The sequence below is a fragment of the Ursus arctos genome, unplaced genomic scaffold, assembly GCF_023065955.2.
Source record: "Ursus arctos isolate Adak ecotype North America unplaced genomic scaffold, UrsArc2.0 scaffold_19, whole genome shotgun sequence".
In the NCBI taxonomy this organism is placed as follows: domain Eukaryota; kingdom Metazoa; phylum Chordata; class Mammalia; order Carnivora; family Ursidae; genus Ursus; species Ursus arctos.
Genome location: NW_026622863.1, coordinates 13,184,790 through 13,209,547, shown reverse-complemented (window position 1 = coordinate 13,209,547; position 24,758 = coordinate 13,184,790). Strand labels below are relative to the sequence as shown.

Sequence of the window (24,758 nt, the reverse complement as noted above, 5' to 3'; positions counted from 1 at the left end):
CAAGAGTTGTAGTCCCTAATATGACTTTAAAAAAGAGAAGGGAGGGGCACCTGGGTGGCGTCGTGGGTGAAGTGTCGGACTCATGGTTTCTGCTCAGGTCGTGATGTCAGAGTCGTGAGATCTGCCCGTGCTCAGTGTGGAGTCTGCTTAAGACTCTCTCTCCCTCGGCCCCTCCCCACCTGCATGTTCTCTCTCACTAAAATAAATAAATTATTTTTGAAAAGAGAGAATGGAAAGGATTTATTAATAAGTATATCAACCCTGATAGTGCCATGTGAATGTTTTATGTTCCCCAGTCCCAGTTTTTCTAATCAATATAGTGACGTTTTCACACTTCTCTTCCCTGTCATCTCGCCTTGCTTCTCTCTGTAGATAGGGGAAGGAGTTAAGTTAAAACAACTTAAGTGGTTTCTGCTCTCTTACATGGCTTATAAGGATTTCCATCTTCCTGTGGGTCACAAGTTCAGTGATATTTAGTTAATACTTTCTGAGCACTTGAAATTGTTCCAAGAATTTTAGATGCAGGATCTCGTTTAAATCTCATGATAACCCAAGAGTGAGACACTTTCATTCTTCACATCTTACAGATAAGAAAAACGAGCCTCAGAGAGGTTAAGTAATATGCCCAACGTCACACAGCTCGTCCGTGGCAAAACTGGGACTCAAACCCAGGCACTCAGGGGCCAGAGTCCCCAAGTTTACCACCTGGGCCTTCTTCAAAAGACAAAAACTCTGATGCTTCTTAGAAAGGAAAGTGAGACGCTTATATTTCCCTAAAGAAAGAAGGTCCCAAAATGCATGGGGCGGGGATGTGAGGGCCTGGCAGGTTGACTGGAGAGGTGTCTTCCCTTCTGCAGGTCATGGTGTGGCTCCCCGGGGGTGCCTTCGAGACTGGCTCCGCGTCCATCTTCGATGGGTCTGCCCTGGCTGCCTATGAGGACGTGCTGATTGTGACGACCCAGTACCGCCTAGGAATATTTGGTTTCTTCAAGTGAGTGTCCCCAAGTGATTGACATCCCAGATCCCCAAGGCACAGCTGTGCGGCAGCCATAGGGGATTCAGTGCTCAGCTGCCTAAGGAGGAATGAGCCTTCAGTGACCTTTGAACAAATGTGACCCAAATTGGTTAGGTAATTTTTGCAGCTGTAACAGATAAACCCCCAAGTCTTGGTGGCTTAAAATCTACAAATCCCTTTCTCACTCAAGAAAGGTGCAGTTGAGTGATCCCGACTGACTGACGTCTTTCCACGTGGTCCATCAGAGGCCAGGGTTCTTCCATCTCATGGCTCTGCCCTCCTTAAGGGCCCAGACCCTCTGCAGTTGACCAGCAGATGGACCAACAGTGAGATCATGCCGGGGAGTTCTTGCTGGGTCAGCCTGAAGGTGGCGCTCGTCACTCTTGTTCATAGATCACTGGCAGCGCTCAGCCACGGGACCACACCCAACCGCCAGGGAGGTGAAGCATAGCTCCGATGTGCACCCCGGAATCTGAGGAGGCAGGGTGGGTGAGCAGTGATAGGGCCTCTCGTCAAGCATCCTCAAGATACTCACCTGAGAGTATCATTCCGTCGTGCTGGCTGTCCTCCCCGCAGTAATATCCACCATGCACCAGGCACTCACTACGAGCCAGGCACAGTGCTGTGGACTTGCCATACGTTATTTCAACTCGCCCCCACAGTAATCCTACAAGAAGCGTATTGTTGTCATTCCCATCCTGCAGTTGAAAAGTGGAGACACAGAGAGGGGAAGCAACTTCCCAGAGCTCACAGAGCAGAGCTTGACCACTTCTGTAACCCTGCTGAGAACACAGCAGACCCTGAGCCCTGGCCAGAGAGGGCAGTATGAGCCTAGGGAAGCAGTGAGAGGCCACCAGATGGTACTTTGGGGAAGGTGGCGGGGAGCCCAGCATGATCCTACCCTTTGGGGGCTCTCAGTGTTGAGGAGGAGACAACACAGGCACACAGATATCCAAGCCACCAGGGAGGATGTGATTCATGCCCTCAGTGTGCCAGGCGGTGGGGCTGTACACACAGAGGAGGGAGCTGCCAGGAGTCAGGGTGGCTTCACGAGAGAGGCGGCAGTGGAATCGCACCTCCAAGACGAGGCTGGGTTTGAGAGGGGAGGTTGGGGGAGAGTATACTTGGCAAAGGAACTGCCCTAGCAAAATCTGGGGAGTTGGAAGGAAACGGAGCCGCACGTGGGCCTGGAACAATATTTGCAAGCTGTGCTTTGGGCCCGTGGCGCTGGGCTGGGGCTCTGGGGCTGCCGTGGAGTCAGGGAGGCTCTGAGAGGAACCAGAGTGATTACACTTGCAGCCACTTGGTACATGGGGATTCTGCATAAGATTCCTCTGGCAGAAAGGTTTCCAAAACTTGTTCATAAAATCTGGGTTCTAGTAGGCAGGTAGATGAGGCTATGGCAGGAGATGGATGTAGAAAGGGCTTGAAGGCCAGGCCATGCATGGGGGGCTGAGGGGCCCAGCTGTGCCCTTCTCAGAGCAGTCTGTCGGGATGTCACTCCCAAGCAGGTGGAGGCTGAGCTGGGGGTGCCCCGGCGGCAGCTGGGGAGTCTGGTCGGAAGGCTCCTGCGCAGTGTTGATGTGGGCCATGGGCATATAGTGGGGTGGTAGTTGAATAAACAGAGTGATCGCTCACATGGACACAGTGCTTGTTGTGGGCCCGCACGGTCAGTCTTCACAAGCACACGCAAAGCAGACACCACCGCTAGCCCTGTTTTGGACATGAGTACGTGGATGGGAAGCAGGTTAAGTGACTTGCCCAAAGTCACCCAGATTGTAAGTGATCAGACTGTGAATCTGGATAAATAGAAATGGAGGAATGGGAACCGCTGTGAAAGCCATAATGGGTTGGAATTGAAATCAGCAGGGCTTGGCTCCTGACTGGATGTGCGGGTGGTGGGAGAGAGAAGGCAGGGGTCATAGACGGGCACAGAGAACCAGCAGGTAGAGCCATGAGGGGCTGGAGAGTGGAGAAGAGTAGAATGTGATCCCGGGGCTACTCACATATGGTGTGGACCACATGGATGTTTTGATCTTGGTATTTCTTTGGTTCTGTGGTATTTTCCCTTGTTTCTCCATTAATCGTCCGCCTACCCTGGAAAAGATGCCATTCTGCAGCAGTAACAGCCTGCGGGCATGGTTGGGGGCCTGGGCTCTGGGGCCAGACTGGTTGAGATTGAATTCCAAACCTGCAGTTTTCTAGCTCTTGGGCAAGAGATTTAACTTCTCTGTGCCTCGATTTCCTGTCTGCGAGAGAACTGCGTTATCAGGCAGTATCCTTAGGGCATGCTTCTAGATTTCATGGAGGGGAGCATAGCCGATGCCCAAGGCACTGCCTAGCAGAGCGCATGCCTGGGGTGATGGAATGAACTTCCCAGTCTCTCAGTATCCCACCCTCAAACCCCCGGGCCAGTGCCTCCCACTGACCACACACAGCCGGAAGCCTGGGTGATGCACTTCATAGAGGTCAGGCTTTCGGGAGAGGGCAGAGAAGGGTGGAGAGAGGACCCAGAGGAGTAAAGGAGAAAACCCAGCACCACCCACCGCACAAGTTGGGAAGATCATAGGAGCATCTGCCTTAAAGCCCTTAGGACCGCGTCATGCATGGTACTGCCACTGCACTGTTACCATTATTATACATGTAGTCATTCTCCAGAACCTCTGTGCCCAGGACGTCTAGCTCCCCAGTGCAGACCAACTCTCAGGAACAGGACCTTTCTGGAATCCATGGATTCAGGGGAGCCTAGGAATACCCTCAAATAGCACTTACAAGATTGCATTTTTCTGGGGTACATAACTTTCGCCAGATTGTCCTAAAAAAAGAGAAAGAAAAAGAAACCAAATCCCAGCAGGATGAGAACCAAGCAGAGTTTTCCCTACTGCCCTGCACCTCTGGCCTTCCACCCTTCACCACCAGCTGGAGTGGCGATGCCCTCACACCCTCCCACAGCTCCACCTCGAACTCCTTGAGCTTCGGGAAGCAGATTGGCGTCCACTGAGTATTCTCACCGTGCCTCTTGCCCCAGCACAGGGGACCAGCATGCTTGGGGGAACTGGGCCTTCCTGGACCAGATGGCCGCCTTAACCTGGGTCCAGGAGAACATCGAGTTCTTCGGTGGGGACCCACGCTCAGTGACCCTCTTTGGCGAGTCAGCGGGAGCCATAAGTGTTTCCAGCCTTGTGAGTTCTTCTCTTTGGGGGGCTTGAATGAACCTCGGTGGGGGAGGTCACAAGAACGAGGACCATGAATCACTCGTAGCCAATTGGTGCTTTCATGTTGAACACTTTTATACACGCTGTCTCCCTGAAATCTACCCTTGTGAGTTAGGGGCTCAGTGTCCTTTCGTGGACAAGAGCTGTCATCAGGAAGAGTATAAATGAACTGCCCAAGATCACTTACTGAGTAACAGTTTGAAGAAAAATCCCTTATATTTGTAGGGTCAAAGCCTGGTATCTAAGTACCAGGACAGGTAATTACTCGTTTAATAGAAACATTCAGCTAAAACATAAAGCAACAAAGGATGCATATAACGTTTTATTTCAACTTCCAACATAAAGTGTGCATTTCTCCACCAATGGTTTGATACGGCGCCTTATCTTTTCAGGGTCGGTCTGTTGACCGGAGATCCACCGTGGGCTCTCTGGTGTAACCCCCTGCCCCCGCCCCAGATTCATTGTCCTCTAACAGCCTCCTTAGCTTCTGTACAGCGAGCACGATCTTAAGGTGCCTGCATTTAGTCTGTGAATGCAGCACCACTCGTGGAATCTTCCGCTGCCTCCCCACATATTTTATACTCTTGCCTTATTCACACCAAATTATTTTTCAGCTACTTGCCTTCATCAAGGCTTTCTTTCCTCAAACATAATTTTGTTTTCTTTTTCCACACATACTTCATTGGTTCCCACGATATTTCATTGATTAGGTCATTATAGTAGCAAGTGTAACTGACATAACAAGTTTGGAAGCAAACGCACCTGACTCTTGGCCAGTAACTGGTGGGAATAGAAAGGTGTGTGGTGCTAGAAAACAGCCCCCTGGCTGCAGGTGGTCGGCATTTCCTGGGCCTCTGCTAACAGCTTGATCACAGAAGGCAGTTACATGGAAGTGGGTTAAGAAAGCTTCTGCTGTATAGCACTCGACAATATACAAGATATTTTTCTATCTTCAAGATAACTCGATAAGGTGAATTAGAGTAACAACTTTTACATCTATGATAACAGCCGCCGTTGCCTGAGTGTGTACTATTTGACCAGGCATCGTGCAAAGCCTTCTATATTCGTCACTTCTGCTCTACACAACAGTTCTGTGATATGGGCTCCAGTTTTCCTTCCGGTTTTACAGGAAGTAATTGATGCTCAGAAATATATAAAGCAACTTGCCAGAGGTTCTCCAGCTAGGAAGTGAAGGAGCTAGCCCTCACACCACAGAATGTTTGACCTCAAAGTTCCTAAGGAGCCTGGGGCTCAGAGAGGTTAAATAACTTGCCCAAACCTTCATGGCTAGTCCTTGAATCCCCAGACCAGGGCTTTTTTTTTTTTTTTTTTTTCCCTGTAAGCATAGAGCTTTCAAGGATACTTAAGGGGAAGTTTTCTTTAAAGAAGGATGGGTGGTATGTGTGCGATGGATGCGGAGTCCCCTGCATAACTTTTCCTGGTCTCCTGTGTTCTCTTTCCAGATTCTGTCCCCCATGGCCAAAGGCTTATTCCACAAAGCCATCATGGAGAGTGGGGTGGCCATCATCCCTTTCCTGAGGGCCCCCGATGATGAGAGGGATGAAGATGTAGGTATATTAACACTTCTCTAGCTTCCTCTGCTTGGTAGGGGAGAATGTGGTCAGGTGTTGAGACGATGTGCTTGGCCGCCCTTACTGACCACGGACAAAGAATCCAGTGCTGGCAAAGGCGAAACTTATTGCTGCATGGAAGACCTGGTTCCGGAAGTAGGTCTCCAGTGTAGTGCTGCTGGTGCGCAGGTGTGTGTGTGTGTGTGTGTGTGTGCGTGTGCATGAGCGTATATGTGATAGTTCTTACATCTTATTCATTATTCCTCGCCTGGGATATATCACTCAGTCCCTGTGTTATATACAGCTCATCTCCTATACCTACCCCATCCCACCTAGAGTACTATGCTAAGAAAGATTCTGAGGCTGGTTCCAGTTCAGTGGGAAAGAACACTGTGACTGATGCATGCTGCCTGGCATGAGAGTGTGAGGGGTGGTGAGGCATATGCCCCAGACTTTTGTCATCTGTCACCTTGTTCTAGTGCTCTACCAGGCAGTGAGGACCTGGAGACCAAGGGCTCTATATCTTTTGTGTCCCAGCATAATGCCTAGTGCCTAGTAGGTGGCTATCGATGTTTGCCGAATGAATGAGTTGACAAATGAGCTGATTCAGTCAATGAATATTAGCACGGGGCTGTGGAGCCATCTCCTGGGGACTGTGCATTTTAATGGTACGTTTGCTTAAACACCTTATAGCAAATAACAGTGCACACCAAGAGCAGAGCCCTAGAGATTTAATATTGTAAATGTACCCTGAATACACAAGGACTATTGATTTGGAGAACACGACATAACAGCTTTTGGTTTGTGCACATACTTATTCATTCAGCACACGTATATTGAGTATCCCTTGTCTCCCCAGCTCTATGTTAGGACCTGTGGGTTTATAAACGGAGACAGGCTACACTGACTTGAGAAGACCACCATCTTTTTATGACAAGGGTTTTTAACCTGGAGTCCAGAAAAAGCCCGGGAGGTGGTCCTTGAGCTCCTACAGGTGTATGCAGATTCTTTATGTTTGTGCGTTTTCCCAGGGAGAGGGTTTGTAGCTTTCATTGGATTCTCAGAGCCTTCATGACTCCCAGACACTTAGGGACTACGACTTTCAAGGGGCAAGCTCCCAAGGAAAGTTCAATGACCGGGCAAGACAGTGTTTAGGAAAAGGCTAGGAAGAGTAGGTGGGGATCCTTGGGGTGATGGGAAATTAGAGGAGGAAGGAGTTCATGAAAGGACATCCGAGAGGAGGTGGGGATGAGTGGAATTGGTGGGAGACAGAAATAAGATGTTCAGGGTATTCCAGGCTGCAGTGGGGGTGAGGCTGAGCAGAGCTGACAAGCCGAGACTGAGCCAGAGTCATGCCTCAGCTGACAGTTAAGTCATGCTTGCAAAGCTGCTCCTCACGGTTGGGGCTCCTGCATTGGGCTTCTGGGCTCAGTGGGGCCTAGTGCCAATGGAGCCAACATCAGAGGACTGGTGTCTCCGTGACTAGGGAGCTTGACTCTGTTCTGTAGCCACAGACTGACACACGACCTCCCCCAGCTCCAGCGGTTGCTGAAGATGGCCAGGAGGGTCAGGCAGGAGCGTAAGGAGGTCCGGGGCCAGCCTGTCCTCAACGTGTATGTATGTGGGGGTGGGGAGGGGCAGCAGGCTTCATATATGAAGGACCAGCCTGGGGCTGGATCAAGGACTCTTTCCAGTTTTCATTTTCTTGGCGGCTTTCAGTGCTGTGCTCTAACCCAGTCCTTCTCTGGAAATAGCTGCAGGTGATAGCGCATGTCTGTGGTTGCAATGCGTCAGACTCCGTGGCCTTGCTGCAGTGCCTGAGGGCAAAATCCTCCGAGGAGTTGTTGGACATCAACAAGGTGAAGAGGGGCAGGAGGGTCTGGGGGCAGACAAATCCCACCCCTCTCTTACTTACTTTGATTTGGGACTTTGGAAAGACGGAGGTTGGGATTCATAGTAATGGCTGTAGAAGCAAGAGGTAGAATATATAGAACCCTGATAGGTAACGTAAAGGAACTCGATGGGCCAGGGGTGCTGCTTAGCCTGCAGAAGATCCAGGAAAATATGAAGGTTGTCTCCAAGTCACTGGGAAGAGGGACCGCACTTCTTCCACATGCTGCCAGAAATTAATTCAATGTCAAGAGCGGGAGTTCTGTCAGGAAGCCATTTTGGCTTGGTATAACCAAGAATTTTCTAAAAGCTCAGTTGTCTGCTAAACAGCCAGCTCCTAGAGAAAAGAGTGAGACACCCACCTCTGTAGGTATGCAAGCAGAATCTCGATGACTGCTGACAAATTTCAGTCACTGGATGATTCGTTGGACCAAATGAGCTTTTATGTCCATTCCAATCTTGAGAGCTTCTGATGGTCCTTGGAAGAGCGAGGTCATTATCTGTCAGATTCCAGATAATGGAATCTGTTAAGTAGTTTGTTGAGTAGTTTGTTAAGTTTGTTAAGTAGTTATTTGGCATGGATGAAGGGTCTGCTGTGAGCTATGCTGGAGTCTGGGAGCTGGTTACAAATTCTTTGACCCGATGTAATGTGAAAGGTCTTCTATGTACTCCCTTCCACCCCTACTCCCAAACAGAGATCCCAAAAAAACATGGATAGAGCCAGGTGTTGCTTCCTGAGATTCAAGAAATATCCAGCCAGGTTGAAGGCAAAGATACACCAACCCCCATTACTATGACCACCTCCAACCACCACCACCCGCCCACCCGCATCTCACCACTCTACCCATTTGGCCAGTGCTTCTCAAACTTGAGCATGCATCAGAATGACCTGGAGGGCTTGTGGAACAAGTTGGCTGCAATGCACCCCCAGAGTTTCACATCCGGTAGGCCTGGGCTGGGACCTGAGAATTGGTTTCTAGCAAGTTCCCTGGTGATACGCTGATGCCGCTGGTCCGGGACCGATGCTTGGAGAACTACTTTGTAAGCTATTGTTTTTTTAAGGTAGATACTAATTAGTATCCTCATTGAGCAGATGAGGAATCCAAGGCAGGAAGCTGAGCCCCTTTGCCTAAGTAAGTGGCAGGGCTGGTCAGGCAACACTCATGACTTGGGAAGGGCCAAAATGGCTTATTTTTCTTTTCTTAATGCAGTTTGACCATTGCCGGAGTGGGTTAGCTCTGCTGGGCTAGGGTTTTGGGGACAGCAGATTTTATGAATAGAAAGAGACGCTGATTTTTCTCTTCTCCCTTATTCCAGAAAACCAAGTCTTTCACTCGAGTGGTTGATGGTTTTTTCTTTCCTGATGAGCCTCTAGACCTTTTGACTGAAAAAACATTTAATTCCGTTCCTTCTGTCATCGGAGTCAATAACCACGAGTGTGGCTTCCTGCTACCCAAGGTAAGAATCCCAGCTGTCCTTCCTGTCGCTCCCTCAGCAGTGAGGCAGCCGCGTGCTTCGAAGCTGAGCGCTCCCATCCATGACACCAAGCGCTGCGAGGGAGACCAGCAGCCAAGGACGCAGAGATGCCCCTTCCCGTCGCGGAAGGAGGGTAACTGCGGATTGGGGGCAGCCGTGGCCAATGTCCGCCCTGCTCTTCATCTAAGGCTTAGGGAGAAAGAAACAACTCTATAAAAAAGTACAGGAGGCTGGGGTCCGTTTGAGCTTTGTTCAAAACGTTACAAGTGATGGTTTCAAATTAACACAGTTACTACCTCAAAGATGAAATTCACGCAGGTTTGGAAAATTGCAGGCCTTTCCATTTTCACATTCGGCCTCGGTTCTGGCATTTTGACTTCCAAGAGGGCTCCCGAGGCTTGTCCAAGTTGCAAAATGATTGAATCGCTTCAGTCATTTCCACAAGTATGAACGGAACGTTTGCTACCCGCTCTACACTCTTGCCAAAACCAAACGTTCAGCAGTAAACAGGTCACACGGCTCCAGCTTTCGGCAAGTTCCCATCCCAGTGGGGAGAGCAGATGAAATTCGAGGTTGAATAGACGGTTTCAGGAAGAGGCAAGGGCTATGAAGGACATAAACTGGTAGGAGAAGGTCTCGAGGGAGGAGAAGGGGTAGAGAGGAACGTCTTCTCTGAGGAGGGACCGTTTGTGCTCAGGCTGAATGCTGAGAAGGAGCCATGATGCCTTGACCCTGCCATTTAAGAAGCCCCTTCTGATTTGAAATACACTTTTCATCTGTCCTCGGAAGGGCGGAATGCTCCAATTCATAACACCACCACGGCTCAATTAAAGACAGCAACCTCCTCCTTTCAAGCTGAGGGAGATGAGGTTTGCCGAGGTTCGAGGCTACTTGGTGCTGTTTAGAACCAGAACCCTGAGTTCCCTGGGCTGTCAAAGGCACGTTCTGCCGTGATGAATTTGACCTACAGAGCAATGTTTTGGGGTAAGTGGGAGTGGGGAATCTTTCTCCTCATGGTGTAAATGAGCAACTGGGTCACCGATTGTGGCTTAAGGAAGGCCTTCAGTGCTCCCGATGACAGCCACCACCACTGTAACCCCTGCGACCAGTCCCAAGTGCCTTCCACATGCCAAGCGTGTGCCGCCCGTGCAACAGCTTGCAAGCGGGCATGGTTATTCCTGTTTTTCAGTTGAAGAAACGGAGCCTCAGAAAGGCTAAAATTCCTTTCCAAAGTCTCCCAGCTGGGGAGGAGACAGTGGTGTATAATTTTCTTTCATGCATGTAGGCTCTGCCATTAAATGTTGGGTTCTCTGTTAACCTACTGTGTGACCTTAAGTGAACTGCCCAACTTCTCTGAACCTTTGTTCCTTTCATCTGTGAAGTAGGGCTGATCTTAATACCTGCATCACAAGTACTCATCCCATAGCCTGGCATAGAACGAGTGCTCCGTAAATGTTAGATATTGGAATTATTCAAGTGGCACCGTGGAATTTGGTGCCCAGGTCTGCAGAGCTCAGGAGCCTGGATCGGTGCTGTTATTTCATGTGACCTTGCAGTTACCACGGCTGCTGCCCGTTGGAAACCATGGGTAACCCTCCAAAAACAAAGCTCAGCTCCTGAACACGTAGAGAGGTGCTTAGCAGTTGCACTATACTTGTGGATAAATTGAATGACTCTGGAGGTTCCCTCAGATGCCAGGAGACAGAGATGTTTAAATATTTACCCTGGTGATTTATTATCCCAAGATTCTCAGCAGAAAATGTCAAAGGGAAATTCATTTGACAAGTGAAGAGTACTTCTACCCTCTCATGTTTTTAAGCTGCAGTACTGGCCAGGGAGGGGTCAGTTAGCAAATAATTACCCGTAGCTCGTACTAGGTCCCAGGCAGAGCCCAGGTTTTTACCCCAGCCTTCCCACCTCGCTGGGTATTGACAAACTGCTGGCTTCTCAGAGGCCGTGATTGCAAAGGTCTGGAGAAAGAGAACGGTAAGTCACTAGCTTCGAGGTTTTCTGGCCTCTCTTTGGACTTGGTTGACACCATATAACAAAATACCACAGACCAGATGGCTAAACAACAGAAACTTACTCTCTCACAGTTCTGGAGGCTGGAAGCCCAGGATCAGGGTGTCGGCAGGTTCAGTTTCTTCTGGCCTCCCTCCTTGGCTTGCCTTCTCCCTGTGTCCCCACATGGTCTTTCCTCTGTGTGCACACATCCCCGGTGTCTCTCTTGTGTCAGAATTTCCTCTTCCTCTAAGGCCACCAGATTGGTTGAGTGCTCAGCTAACGTCCTTGACAAACCCTATCTCCACATGGCCACATTCTGAGGTAGTGGGGGTTACGGCTTCAGCAGGGGAATGTGGAAGCAGGGGACGGGTCAGCTCATAACGTGGCCTTTCCACAGAGCAGCCACTCGGGCCCCACAAGGCCACAGGTATGGAAGGGAATGGCTGCCTTTTGGCAAACGTGGGAAGAAGAAACTTCATTGCACCAACCCACTGAGGCTGCTCCTGCGTGTTGCCCCCTGGTGGCTGAACAGGTCCCTGCTCTCCCCAGCCTCTCTTCTAAAAGGCAGGCACTTTGACCCTCAGAGAGAACGCTTTCCCTTCTGGTGACCTGAGGTGCTCACAGAGGATGCCCTACTTCTCTCCACAGAAGGAGTTTCCTGAGATCCTTGGGGGCTCCAACAAGTCTCTCGCCCTGCACTTGCTACAAACAGTCCTGGTAAGTGAGCTTGGCCAACTGATGTTTCGGAGTCGTCTATTCAACAAACCTCCTTGGGCCCTCCTTGGGAGAAGGGTCTGGGGCTATAGACGTTCCTCATTCACTCGCTCAGTGAATCTTTGCTAAGTAGGGTTCCACCATCCCTTATTCAGTCTCAAAATCCAGGGAACTCTGAAAACTAGCCCACAGAGTGGCCACCCCCCAGAGCATGTGACATCATAATGCAGCCTCGGTACTGAATTATCTGTGTATAGTCTGAAAAATTCTAAATTCTGAAAGTCACCCAGGACTAGGCACCCATATTCACGAGATGCCAGCAGGGCACTGTATCAGGTTCTAGCAAGACCAGGGACCATCACTCAATCATTTATTCTTTCACTCCCTGCATGGATATATCACTATCGGGTCTTAAGATGAAGGGTGGATTCCTTTCTCTTCTTCCCTCCTTGCTGTAAACATTTATCCAGCACGAACTCTGTGCCAGGTTCCTTTTGTTCACGTATTCATTGAATGGATGTTTCTTGAGCACCCACCTGCCCCAGTGCGTCCCCGCGCACTGAGGTGCCCTGAGAAGCAGGCACTCCCCTCATGCTTGCAGAATCTGCAGGCTGTGGGGTGGGTGGAAGGAGGAGGCACTTCAGTACAGTGTCTAGCAAACCAGAGCAGAGGATGTCCGAGGCCCTCTGCTGCCCGCGGGAGAGAGCAGGTGGCTCCCTCGGGGAGAAGGGCCTTGAAGAATGAGTTAGGTTTGTCCTGCTCATGGAGGAACAGGGGCCAGGGGAGCCAGAGGACCCACCATGAGCAGTTAGGAGCAGAGCGGTGTGGGGAGGTCGGCGGCTGGGGTTGCTAAAGCACAGGAGGAGGCTCGCAGCTCTTAGAGGCTCCAAAAGGCATGTGAAGTTCATCCCGGGGGCTGGGAACAGAAGAGTGACCTGATTCGATTCCCATTTTGGAAAGAGCCTTCTGGACTCGGAGCGAGCCAGACTGAAGGGAGGGGACGCTGCAGGCCCCAAGGCTCAGGGAGGAGGTTTGATGAGTCTCAGCTGTCTGGCAATGAGAATCGGGACTAAGGTTTGAGAGATATTTAAAATATAAGCCAGATAGCGGGACCTCTCAGGCTGGATTGCAGATGGCCTCAGGCAGGAGGAGGTCATTGATCTGGGCCTTAGGAAAGGGGAACATTCGAGCAGACGGCTTTTCAAGAGGAGAAGGTATCTTGAGCCAGACCCCAGGAGTGGGAAGTAGGCTTTGTGGCAAGGTGCAGGAGGACTGGAAGTGTGTGCAGTCTCTCCTAGGGGGCAAAGCAAGAAGTACTTTTCAAATGATTAAGTTGTTCTCGATGCAGAAAGCAGAACCTTGCTCTAGAATCCCAGGGGGTTTGCACAATGAGTGTCCCCCTGGGGCTCGCCAGAGGCTCCACAGAGCATCTGTACCCACCTTGGACACCTTGAGCACCTAGGGGTCTGCTGGTCATATGGTCCAAGTCAGGCGCACTTGCACCAGAGCCTAGAGCTGCTCTGGGCCTGATTAAAAACACTCAGCCTTCAGAGGACCCCCTGAACAAGTCTGAGCAGTGCTCCCTGGTGTGCTCTCTACTGTCTCCAAATTCCAAAGAAACTTCTGCAGGGCTGTGCCTATTTTCACATGGCGGGTGGGATGGCTGGTGGTCGAGGTGCCATGACTTATCCCAGCATTTCCCAGACCCCCAGATCCCCAAGAACATCACCAGTGTGGCAGACCCTGAATCTCCATGAAGATTACTTTGCACCGTCCAGCATTTGTGCTTGGGGCAATTGGAGGGATAGAAGTCTGGGAGGCAGCCCCGTGATGGGTCAGGAATGCACAGGGATTTGGCAGAGGGTCTCGGGGGGACTGACAGAACTGAAGACGGGCTCTGTGCCAGACAGCACATTTCTTTCTTCGTATCTCATGTAATCCTCCGAACAACCCATTTTTTATAGATGAGGGAACTCCAACAAGAGATCAACTAGCTCAAATCAAACAGCAAAGGACCAGAGGAGCGCTGCTTCTGGTGGGCTGGCCTCATGGGTGTGCGACCTGCGTAGTCGCAAAGGTCTACACTCAGAAGAGTCCTACACTTGGTTGAATGTTCTGTTGTCAGTCACCATCTTGAAATTGGTATCATTTTTGAACACAGAGCCCCACATGTTCCCTTTGCTCTGGGCCCCACAAACCATGTAGCCCGTGCTGCCCGGGGATGGCTCTTTCTGAAATATCTCAGAGAGGCACGTGCGCGCTGTGATGAGAAGCATGCAGTCTGGCTGCAGATAGACTTGCGGAAGATTCGTGGTTGCACCAGTTTGGACAACCACTTACCCTCTCTAAGCCTCAGTTCCCTCATCTGTGAAATGGGGCTAATTTTGATATTTGCACCAGAGGGTCACTGTGTGGATTAGATGAGACACTGCATGTAAAGACCCCAGAATCATGCCCGCCCAAGCAAATGCTCAACGTGTTGGCTGTTGTTGACCTGGGTCTCCTGTGACCATGATTTTTTACAGCACATCCCCAACCAGTATTTATACCTTGTGGCTGATCAATACTTCTCCAACAAGCACTCCCCGGTTGAGATACGAGATAGTTTTCTGGACTTGCTTGGAGATGTGTTCTTTGTGGTCCCTGGGGTGGTCACAGCTCGATATCACAGAGGTGAGTCTCTGAGTACCCCCACCCCCTACCCCCAGCAGGGTCACACCCCAGCAAGGCCAGTGGCTGCAGAGAGTCTTGTGGCCTGACGCCTGGCCACCTGTTCCACCCTTCTGTTCCCTCAGTGAGAGGGAATTCCCAAGAATGTGTGGGAATTGATGACCTTTGCAATTCCTCTGCCTTTCAGGGTTCAGGGATGTTGATCTGTTCTGCTGTTTCTGTTTCTTCTCCTTCAGGACCATGCAGAAAATTCCCACCTCCCCATAATTTGGGGGGACTCGTTTCCCAGACTCCTTTCTCTTTGGAAGTGTCTTCCCAAGCATTTCAGCTCTAAGGAGTAGTGGAGCAACCAGAAAAAGAGTATTACTTGTAGGGACACAAGCCTTGTCTCTCCCTCCCCCCTCCCCGCCCTAATTCCTTCTCTCTCTCCCTCTCTCTCTTTCTTCCATTCCCCTTTCCTCCTCTTTCCACAATTTTTTATCAAGAGCCTACTATGTGCCTGACAGTATCCTGGACCCTAGAGATACAGCACTGAACAAAACAAAGACCCTGCCATGATGAAACTCACATTCTAGTTGGGGAGACTGATAACAAACAAGTAAAGAGAGAATATGTATGTTTTAGATGGTAATATAAGTAAGATAAAACCAGATAGAGGATAACAGTTGCAGGGCACTGCGGGATTCTGTATCATAAGGTCTACAGAGGTGACAAGGGAATGAGTAGCAAGAATCAGCTCTTGAATTCGGAAACACAGAGGTCACTGGTAACCATGGCAGGAGCTATTGTGATGGGATGATGTAGGTAAAAGACTGGTTAAAATGGATTCAAGAGAAAGTGGGCAAACTGATCTTCAGAAAATACATCCCAATCTCAAAATCTCAGCAGTGGTTTTGGGAAAAAATGAACAAAATGATTTTGAAAATTTATGTGGAAATGCAAGGATAGCCAAAACAATCTTGAAAAAGAATAACAAAGTTAGGGGGCTTACATGTTATCTGATTTCGAGTCTTATTTTTGAGATGCAGGAATTAAGAAAGTCTGGTATTGGCTGAAGGATAGACAAACAGAACAGAGTGGAGAGCCCAGAAAATAGTTAGCCAATTTTTGACAGAGGTGTTGAGATAATTCAGTGGAGAAAGGAAATTCTGTTCAACAAATAGAGCTGGGATAACTGGATATTTATGTAGAAAAAAGGAACCTCAACCCCCTTACTCACACTATATACAAAAATCAATGTGAGATGAGTTGTAGATCCAAATATAAAAGCTAAAATTGTCCTTAAGCGAAATTAATATATATTTTTTTGCTCATCAAAAAACACTGTTAACAATGTTAGCAAAATGGTGGAAGAGGGAATTCCAAAAATCTGTTCCACCACAAAAGCAGTGAGTAAACTGGTAAGTACTGTCAGAATCAATTTGATCAGAATCTGGAAACAAATCAAGGGTTTATAGCAAGCAAGTGAACATTTAATCAAGATCTAGATCCTTGAGTCTCAGTGAGAGAGTGTGGCATTTTAACTTACCCTGCACCATTTCCTGCTACCAGCTAGGCAGTGGCCTCAAAGACAGCAGCCCACATTTGTAGTATAGACTCCTAGTACTGGAGGGAGAGAAAAGGACCTTATACCCAAAGAATTGTGGTTATTTGCTTTGAGCTGGTGGCTCCTTAAACAACTAAGCTCGATGGGCTTGCTTTTATTTTACATAACCCAGAACGCTCTCAGGGATTAGGCACCTACCTGGAGGGCATTTTTCACAAACATTTAAAGGTAAATGCATTTGCTGAGGTGCCTGGGTGGCTCAGTTGGTTAAGGGTCCAGCTCTTGATTTTAGCTCAGGTCATGATCTCAGGGTGTGAGATTGAGCCCTGCATCAGGCTCTGCACCGGGCATGGAGCCTGTTTAAGATTCTCTCTCTCCCTCTCCCCAGCCCTGCTCACATGTGCATATGCATGAGTGCTCTCTCTAAAAATAAATAAATAAATAAATAAATAAATAAATAAATAAATAAATAAAAATAAATTTATTTGCTGCTGCCACCAGAGGCAAGGGATAACAGTTGAATAAACAATAGACAACATTTGGGAGGAAAAGCTGGGCAATGGAATGCTCTGGGAATAAAGGTTTGAGAAGCTCCCTCATATCCCTGGGAATTTAGAAGGCCTCGTGCATGTCCAGAGTGGGGAGCATGCTCAGAAGAGGCCTGAGATGGCCCTAAGCTGTTACATCTGGCTGACCTGAAGCCTCCGTGCATATAAAAAGTGGAAGCTAAGTAAAAGTTGCAAACTGTCTGAGTGTTGAGGGCATGCTCCAACACACACATAATGCCCATCTTCCAAGATTGGGAGGCTTTGTTTGTTTGTTTTAAGCATTTATGAAAATCTCAGCTGACCCATAAAATTATTAGTTGACTGCTAAGATAACAGGAGAAAAAAAACTTCGGTGGCCACACGTGATGAAGAATAGTCAAAATTAGTACAGAAATATTTCTAAACAAACAACAGCAACCACAACAAGCAGTAATAGTAAAACCATGGACAAAGGGTAGAATCTGATGTTTAGAGTTGCCACCTTATAATATTCAGAATCTCCAGGTTTCAACAAGGCATGCAAAGAGATGGGAAAGTATGGCCCACAGATAGGAAAAAAAGAAATTAATAGAAACTGTCCCTAAGAGCCCCAGACATTGGATTTACTAACCACTTTAATCCAACTATTAAATATACTCAAATAGCTAAAGGAAACCACATATAAAAAATTAAAGGAAACCAGGAGAATGATGTTTCACCACATAGAGAAGCAATAAAGAGAGAATTTATAAAATTATAAAAAGGACCAAATAGACATTCTGGCATTGCAAAATACAACTGGAATGGAAAATTCACTAGAGGGACTCAATGGCTGATTTGAGCATGGAGAAGAAAAAAACAGAGAACTTGAACATAAATCCATAGAGATTACCCAATGTGAGGATCAGAAAGATAAAGGAATGAAGAAAAATGAACAGAACCCAAGAGACCTGTGGAACACCATCAAACATCCCAACATATGTATGATAGGACTTCCAGAAAGAGAGGAGAGAGAAAAGAAGTGAAAATAATATTTAAAGAAATAATGATCAAAATGTCTCAAATTTGATGAAAGATGTAAATAGTCATGTCCATGAATTTCAGTGAATCCCAAGTAGGAGAAATGCAAAGAGATCCACATAGAGACATATTATAATCAAACACCCCAAACAGAGAAACCCCTGAAAGCAGAAAAAGCGAATATACTAATCATGTACAGAGTAGCTTCAATAAGATTAACAGCTGATTTCTCAACAGAAACCACGGAGGCCAGAGGCAATAGGATAACATATTCAAAGTGCAGAAAGAAAAAAAAAAAAGCCTGCCAACCAAGATTTCCATATCTGTCAAAACTATCTTCAAAAATGAAGGGGTAATCAGGACCCTCCCAGATAAACAAAAATTGAATTTGTCACTAGTAAACCTGCCAGACAAGCAATGCTAAAGGGAGTCCTTAAGGCTGAAACAAAAGGACACTAGACAGTATCTCAAATCCACAAGAAGAAAAAACGACACCACTCATGGTACCCACATTACCTATGTTTACTTACTGAAGTCAGTACTAATTAATTTTTGGTTCTCTAATGTCTCTTTGTTTTCCTATATGCTTTAAAAGACAACTATACGAAATAATAATTATGTTTTCACATACAGTGCATCAAGGTGCAATTTGTGATAATAACAATATAAAGGCATAGAGCCATAAAGAGAGAAAGTTTTTATATACTATTGAAACAAATTTGGTATTAATTTGAAATAGATTATTATAAATTAGGATGTTAATTGTAATCCTCAGGGCAACCACTTAGAAAATAACCAAAAATATGTATAGTAAAAAAAAAAAAAAAAAAAAAAAACGAGAGGGGAATCAAAATGGTACACTGAAAAATATTATCTAACATAAAAGAAGGCAATAATGGAAGAATTGAAGAATAAAAAAGATATAAGGTGTATGGAGAACAAATAGTAAAATGGCAGAAATAAGTCCTTTATAGTCAGTAATTACTCTAAATGTAAATGGATTTTCTCAAAAGGCAGAGATTGCAGAATGAATGGATTATAAAAACACTCCCAACTATATGCTGTCTACAAGAGACTCACTTTAGAACTAAAGACACAAATAGGTTGCAGTGGATTCTTAGATATAACAACAAAAGCATAATCAAAAAAGAAAAAACCCAGATAAATTGGACTTCATTAAAATGAAAAATTATTGTGCATCAAAGGGCAATATAAAGAAAGTAAAAAGGCAACCCACAGAATGGGAGAAAATATTTGCAAATCATTTATATGAGAGGGGTCTATTATTTGGAATATATAAAGGACCCTTATAACTCAGCAAAAAACCAAACAAGTCAATTCAAAAATGGGCAAAGGATTGAATGAACATCTCTGCAAAACAGATCTATAGGTGACTCATAAGCACATGAAAGGTGACCGATATCATCAGCCATCAGGGAAATGCAAATCAAAACCACAGCGCCATACCCCTTCATACCCACAAAAGTGGCTGTAAGAAAAGAACAAACAAACAAACAAAAACCATAAAATAACAGTGTTATTGACAATGGAGAAACTGGAAATCTTATGTACTGCTGGTGGGACTGGTAAATGGTACATGCAATGTGGAAAATGGTTTGGCTGTTCCTCAAAAAATTCAACATAAAATCACCATATAACCCAGCAATTCCACTCCTAGGGATAGACCCAAGATAACTGAATACCAGATGGTCAAGCAAAAATTGTACATGAATGTTCATAGCAGCCTTATTTAGAGAGGCCAAAAAGTGGTAACAAACCGAAGACGCATCAGCTGATGAATGGATAAACAAAACGTGGTGTATACACACGATGGGTTATCATTTGGCCCTAGGAAAAAATACTGATACATGCTACAGCGTGGTTGAACCATGAGAACATTATGCTAAGTGAAAGAAACCAGACACAAAAGCCACATGTATGATTCCATTTATATGAAATGTCCAGAATAGGCAAATCCGCAGAGCCAGAAAGCAGTTTCCAAAGGACAGGAGGGAAGGGCAAACAGGGAATGACTGCATAATGGGTCCGGGGTTTCTGTTTGGGGTGCTAAAAATGTTCTGGGCCTAGATAGCAGTAATGGTTGTACAACATTCTGAATGTCCTAAAACCTACTGATTTATATACTTAAGAGAGATTAAAGTGGTGAATTTTATGTTACATGTATTTTACCTAAAACAAACAAACAAGCAAAAACCCAATGCTGCTACGAAAATGAGAAGGCAAGCCACAGACTGGAAGAAGATATTCACAACATAATTATCTGACAAAAAATTCACATCCAGCATATGAGAACTCTTAAAATTCAATAATGAAAAGACAATCCAATTACGAATGGATAAAAGGCTTGAAAGGACACTTCATAAAACAAGATACAGGAAAGCCTTTTTTGGGGTGCATGAGAAGGTACTCAACGTTATTAGTCGTCAGGGAAATAAAAAATAAATCCCAAATGAGGAAACCATGTACATCTCCTAGAATGGCTAATACCGAAAACACAAACTTACCCACAGGTACTGCCAAGGATGTCGAATATTCAGAAATATCATGTACTTCTGGAAGGAATGTAAAATGGTACAGCCGTTCTGGAAAACGGTCAGTTTCTTATAAAATGAAGTGCACACCTACCCTACTACTCAACCATTCTACTCTTAGGCATTCACTGAAGAGAAGTGAAAGCATATGTCCTTACCAAAGACTTCTATATGGACATCCATAGCGGCTTTAATCATAATAGCACCAAACTAGAAAGAACCCAAAAGTCTATCGTCAGATGAGTGGGTAAATACATTGTGGTCTATTCATGCGAGAGCCATACTAATTGATGATAAGAAGGGATCAACGACTGATCCATGAAATACCATGGATCAATCTCAACAACGTTACATCCAGGAAAAGAAGCCAGACACACAAAAAGTATATATGTTGTGTTATTCCATTTATGCGGAGGTCAAGGACAGGCAAAAATTAATCTGTGGTGACAATCAATAAAAACATCGATTGTCTCCTGGTAGAGTGACTACAAAGACACACAAGGGAATTTTCCAGGGTGATAGAAATGCTCTGCGTGCCTTGGCATGGTGGTTACAGGAATGTGTATACATTTGTAAAAACTCATCAAACCGGATACTGCACTTTTTATTGTCCATAAATGACACTTCAAATAAGAGAGAGAGAGAGAGAATGAGGAGAGGGAGCAGAGATAAATGAGTATTGTAGGGTCTTGCTAGAAGGGAATTTAGAGAGAGAAGCCAGGACCCAGAGGGGAAGCTGAGACCAAGAGTATGTGTGTTTGTGTGTGCCTGTGTGTGTGTGCACACATGTGTGCGTGCGTTAACGGGAGACTTTGTAAGCACGTTGGCTACTGATGGCAGTGGTCCAGTAGAGAAGCATTGATGATGCAGGGAAACGTGGGGGTGAGGAGGAATTACAAAGCAAAGACCTTTAGCAGAAGAGAGGAGAAGGAATGTTGGAAGCAGGAAATAACTTTGGTTTGTCTCTGGACAGTTGAACCGGAATCAGTGGGAAAAAGTCACAGGGAGGTAGTTCTTCACTCGGTAGGAACGGCTCAGAGTGAAGTGAAGAACTATTGCCCTCTTGGTCTGCCCGGAGGGGTAGTGAGCTCTTGTCACCACGGTGCAGGGGCTGCTGTGGCAGCCAGTGCCTGCCTCCAATAAGGAAGAGGGAAGTTAGCAGGGTTCAAGTCACCTATTGTCTCTGAGCCGTCCCACCCACGGGTGTGGAGGACCTGCTGGGTGGGGATGCGGGGCCAGCCACAGGTCCTCTCCTACCTCGTGCAGATGCTGGCGCACCTGTCTACTTCTACGAGTTTCAACACGGGCCCCAGTGCTTAAAGGACACAAGGCCAGCTTTCGTCAAAGCCGATCACTCTGATGAAATCCGCTTTGTCTTTGGAGGTGCCTTTCTGAAAGGCGACGTTGTCATGTTCGGTAAGGAACAGGCTTGGGGGGGGGTTTCTGCTCTTGCAGGGACTCGAGCTGGGGATGAGCTGGGGAGAAGACACAACTCCCCAACCCGACATGATTCAAGAGCCCTGGAGTACTGGTGGGTTAGAATTAACCAGTGGTTTATAGACACAACCATTCCCTGGAAAATGCCCCCACTCTTATTTTTAGAAACCAAGATGAAAAGGAGTTGCCAGCATTTGCCTGATGCGTGTTTCTGTTTCTGCTAAAGCCTAAAGGGCTGGGCAGTTGGCAGCACTCATGCGATCTTATTTATTTTTATTTTTTTTTTAATTAGACCCACTTCCTTTTCTCTGACCACTGGTCTTACTCTCCCTGCCCTTTCCAGAACTGTTGATGAGGCTGCCACCCAGGGCTTTAAAGGGAAAAAAAAAAAAAAAAAAAAAACTCCACAAAACAACAACAAACAACCCACATTTTTCATAATTCCCGGCGTCCTCTGGACCCAGGTGATCTAAGGTAGATGTTCTTGAGCTGCTTCTAGTGAGGTTATCTCATTCATTCCTGAATTTATGACCCATTCAGGGCCTAAAATAAGGAGCCAATGAGATGAGTTTATCCATAGAAACAAATTATAGGAACTACACACTACAGATATCACTAAAATATTTCGTTAAAGAAATTGCTCGATACAGGCTCTTGACCAGTTGCTGCTGGCCTCTCGACGATGAGGACAGAGCCTCCACATAAGTGTGTTGGTGCGCTGAGGTTTATCTGTGTCATTTATTCATTCCATCCTTGTAATGCAGATCATAACACCACTACCTCTTCGGTTGTCATAAGGATTCAGTGAAACAATTCTCACTAGGCGCAATAAATGGCACTCTTACTATTACTTCGCAGCCATCACCGAGCTCGTACTGTGGGACGGGCACAGGACTCTCCAAATGGGAAAAAGTGAACCACATGTGTGTCAAAGTTTAAATTCCTTAATATCTAAAGAGCTCCTAGAATCGGTGGGAAAATAACAACCCAGGGGAAAACTGGCTAGCAGATACAAATAGACAGTTTATGGAAAAGGAAACACGCGTGACTTTTAAAAACCACTTGACCTCACCCATAACAAGAAGATTGCACACTAACCTTGACTGCGGAAGCCTTTTTCATCTATCAAGGTTGGGAAGAGCAATACATTTTACATAATGTATTTGAGCAGGTGTGGGGAGACAGACAACCTCATATATTAATGCAAAACTCCCACATTTAAAATGCAGATAGTCTTTTCCCGAGCAATCCAACTTCTAGAATTTTTTTGTGCAATTATACTTGCACACAGGCAAAAGTATAGGCACACGCGGAAGCATTGCTTTTACCCGCAAAAGATTGAAAACGATGTGAAGATCCACCAAGAGAGTACTGGATGTATGAATTACATATTCATATATAATTGCATATATACATATTTATGCATTATACATTTAGAGAGCAACAAATGGCAATAAATGGAAGGTTTATAGGCGACAGTGTGGAACTATCTCCTGGATATGAGTTTAGTGAAAAGAAAAAGATGCAGAATATGTGCTCCTATTATACTGAGTGTGTAAAGAGTTGATCGCTTGAACCCTTGTACACATCTAGCCTGCCTTCGGCGGGCACTCAAAAAGCTGGGAGCTACGGTTGCCTCTGAGGCTGGGGACTGGGTGTCTGGAGGGAAGAGATGGCAGGGAAACTATTGTCATTAGATACCCTTCCTGCATTTTGGATTTTGTACTTTGGGCAAGTATTCACTTTCTCAAATAAAGAAATGCAATAATTAATTAATTGCTTGAGGGGGGAGTGGGGGAAAGAGGCGGGGTGGTCTCTGTCCCCCGGGAACTTGCGGCCTCGTGGGAAGGCTGGAGGAGCAGTGGCTAGTCGGGGAAGCTGTGTGTTCAGCACCCTCTGGCATTCAGAAGCCACGATTCCTTGGGTGAGCCCTGGCTGCTCTGGGCCTCAGTACCTGCAGGTGCAAAATGAATGCATTGATTGGTGGGCTGGTGAGACGATCAGGCGGGAAGGGAGACGTGAACGTGCTTCAGCAGACCTGAGTCACCTTGGCTTTCTGGTGAATCCGTGTGAGAGCCAGACTCTGCCATTGTCTCCTTCAGAAGGAGCCACCGAGGAGGAGAAATTGCTGAGCAGGAAGATGATGCGGTACTGGGCCAACTTTGCTAGGACTGGGTAAGTGAGCACACCTACCGCCGTCCCCGGCCTCCCCCACAGTCAGGTGTTGGAGGATGGAAATCTCACCCCCGTCTGTGTCCTCACTTCCAGGGACCCTAACGGGGAAGGCCTGCCTCTGTGGCCGGCCTACAGCCAGAGCGAGCTGTACCTGAAGCTGGATTTGAATGTGAGCGTGGGACAGAAACTGAAGGAGCAGGAGGTGGAGTTTTGGTCAGATACCCTCCCCCTGATCATGTCCACTTCCACAGCCCTCCCTGGTCCTCCTTCCACCTTACTCTCCCTTTCTCTGCTCCTGCCTTTCTTCTTCTCCTCTGCTCCTTAAGAAATTCTGTGATTTTGGTTTTCCTTCTTTTGCAATTTGCCCCATGATCATTAGCTCCATTTTTATGTTTAGCTACTTTGTGGAATCAACTGCTTTTACTGATGTTTTATGGACGTGGGGATGATCCCTAGGGGACTTCATTTCAATATCAAACAGTGCTGCTTGCCTTGGAACGCTACCAGATCTCTTTAATAAATCTGCAGGAGGGCCGGCCTATTGGTTGACATCATAATGATCTTGTTACTAAGAGGAAACAAAATCAGAACGTGATATATGTACAGGGAGCAGGATTTAATTCTGTGCTCAAAACTCCCTCCGTCCCCCAGCATCCAAGGTGAAGTAGACTTCCTATCAGAGGCGTGTGTTACCTGAAATCTGGAGTGCTCCAATTCCAATCCAGGCAGGTTTCAGCCACAAGCCAGGCATGGATATCCTGAACCTCAATGGCTTGAACTGGGTCTTTTCTCCAGGTCGGGAGATATACGGGGAGGAGGGGTGGGGGTGCCAGAGAGCCTCCTCCTCAGCAATGGAAGCCAGAGGTCCTCCAAGGTCAGGAGCCAAGGAATCAGACGTCTGGTGGCAAAGTCAGGTCAAGGGGGACACCGAGGAGAAAAGATGTTT

General features: G+C 46.8%; 1 protein-coding gene across 1 annotated transcript in view; it reads left to right on the top strand.

Moving 5' to 3' along the window:
• Positions 1 to 24,350, top strand: part of CES5A (carboxylesterase 5A) — a 28,774-nt gene extending 4,424 nt beyond the window's left edge. Inside the window, exons 4-13 of the mRNA XM_026494783.3 lie at positions 858 to 991; positions 4,044 to 4,197; positions 5,694 to 5,798; positions 7,556 to 7,660; positions 9,009 to 9,149; positions 11,820 to 11,888; positions 14,411 to 14,558; positions 21,467 to 21,616; positions 23,740 to 23,812; positions 23,906 to 24,350. Coding sequence (XP_026350568.1) covers positions 858 to 991; positions 4,044 to 4,197; positions 5,694 to 5,798; positions 7,556 to 7,660; positions 9,009 to 9,149; positions 11,820 to 11,888; positions 14,411 to 14,558; positions 21,467 to 21,616; positions 23,740 to 23,812; positions 23,906 to 24,137 — 1,311 coding nt within the window. The 3' untranslated portion in view covers positions 24,138 to 24,350. The remainder of the gene's footprint in view (positions 1 to 857; positions 992 to 4,043; positions 4,198 to 5,693; positions 5,799 to 7,555; positions 7,661 to 9,008; positions 9,150 to 11,819; positions 11,889 to 14,410; positions 14,559 to 21,466; positions 21,617 to 23,739; positions 23,813 to 23,905) is intronic.
• The last annotated feature ends 408 nt before the right edge of the window (positions 24,351 to 24,758 follow it).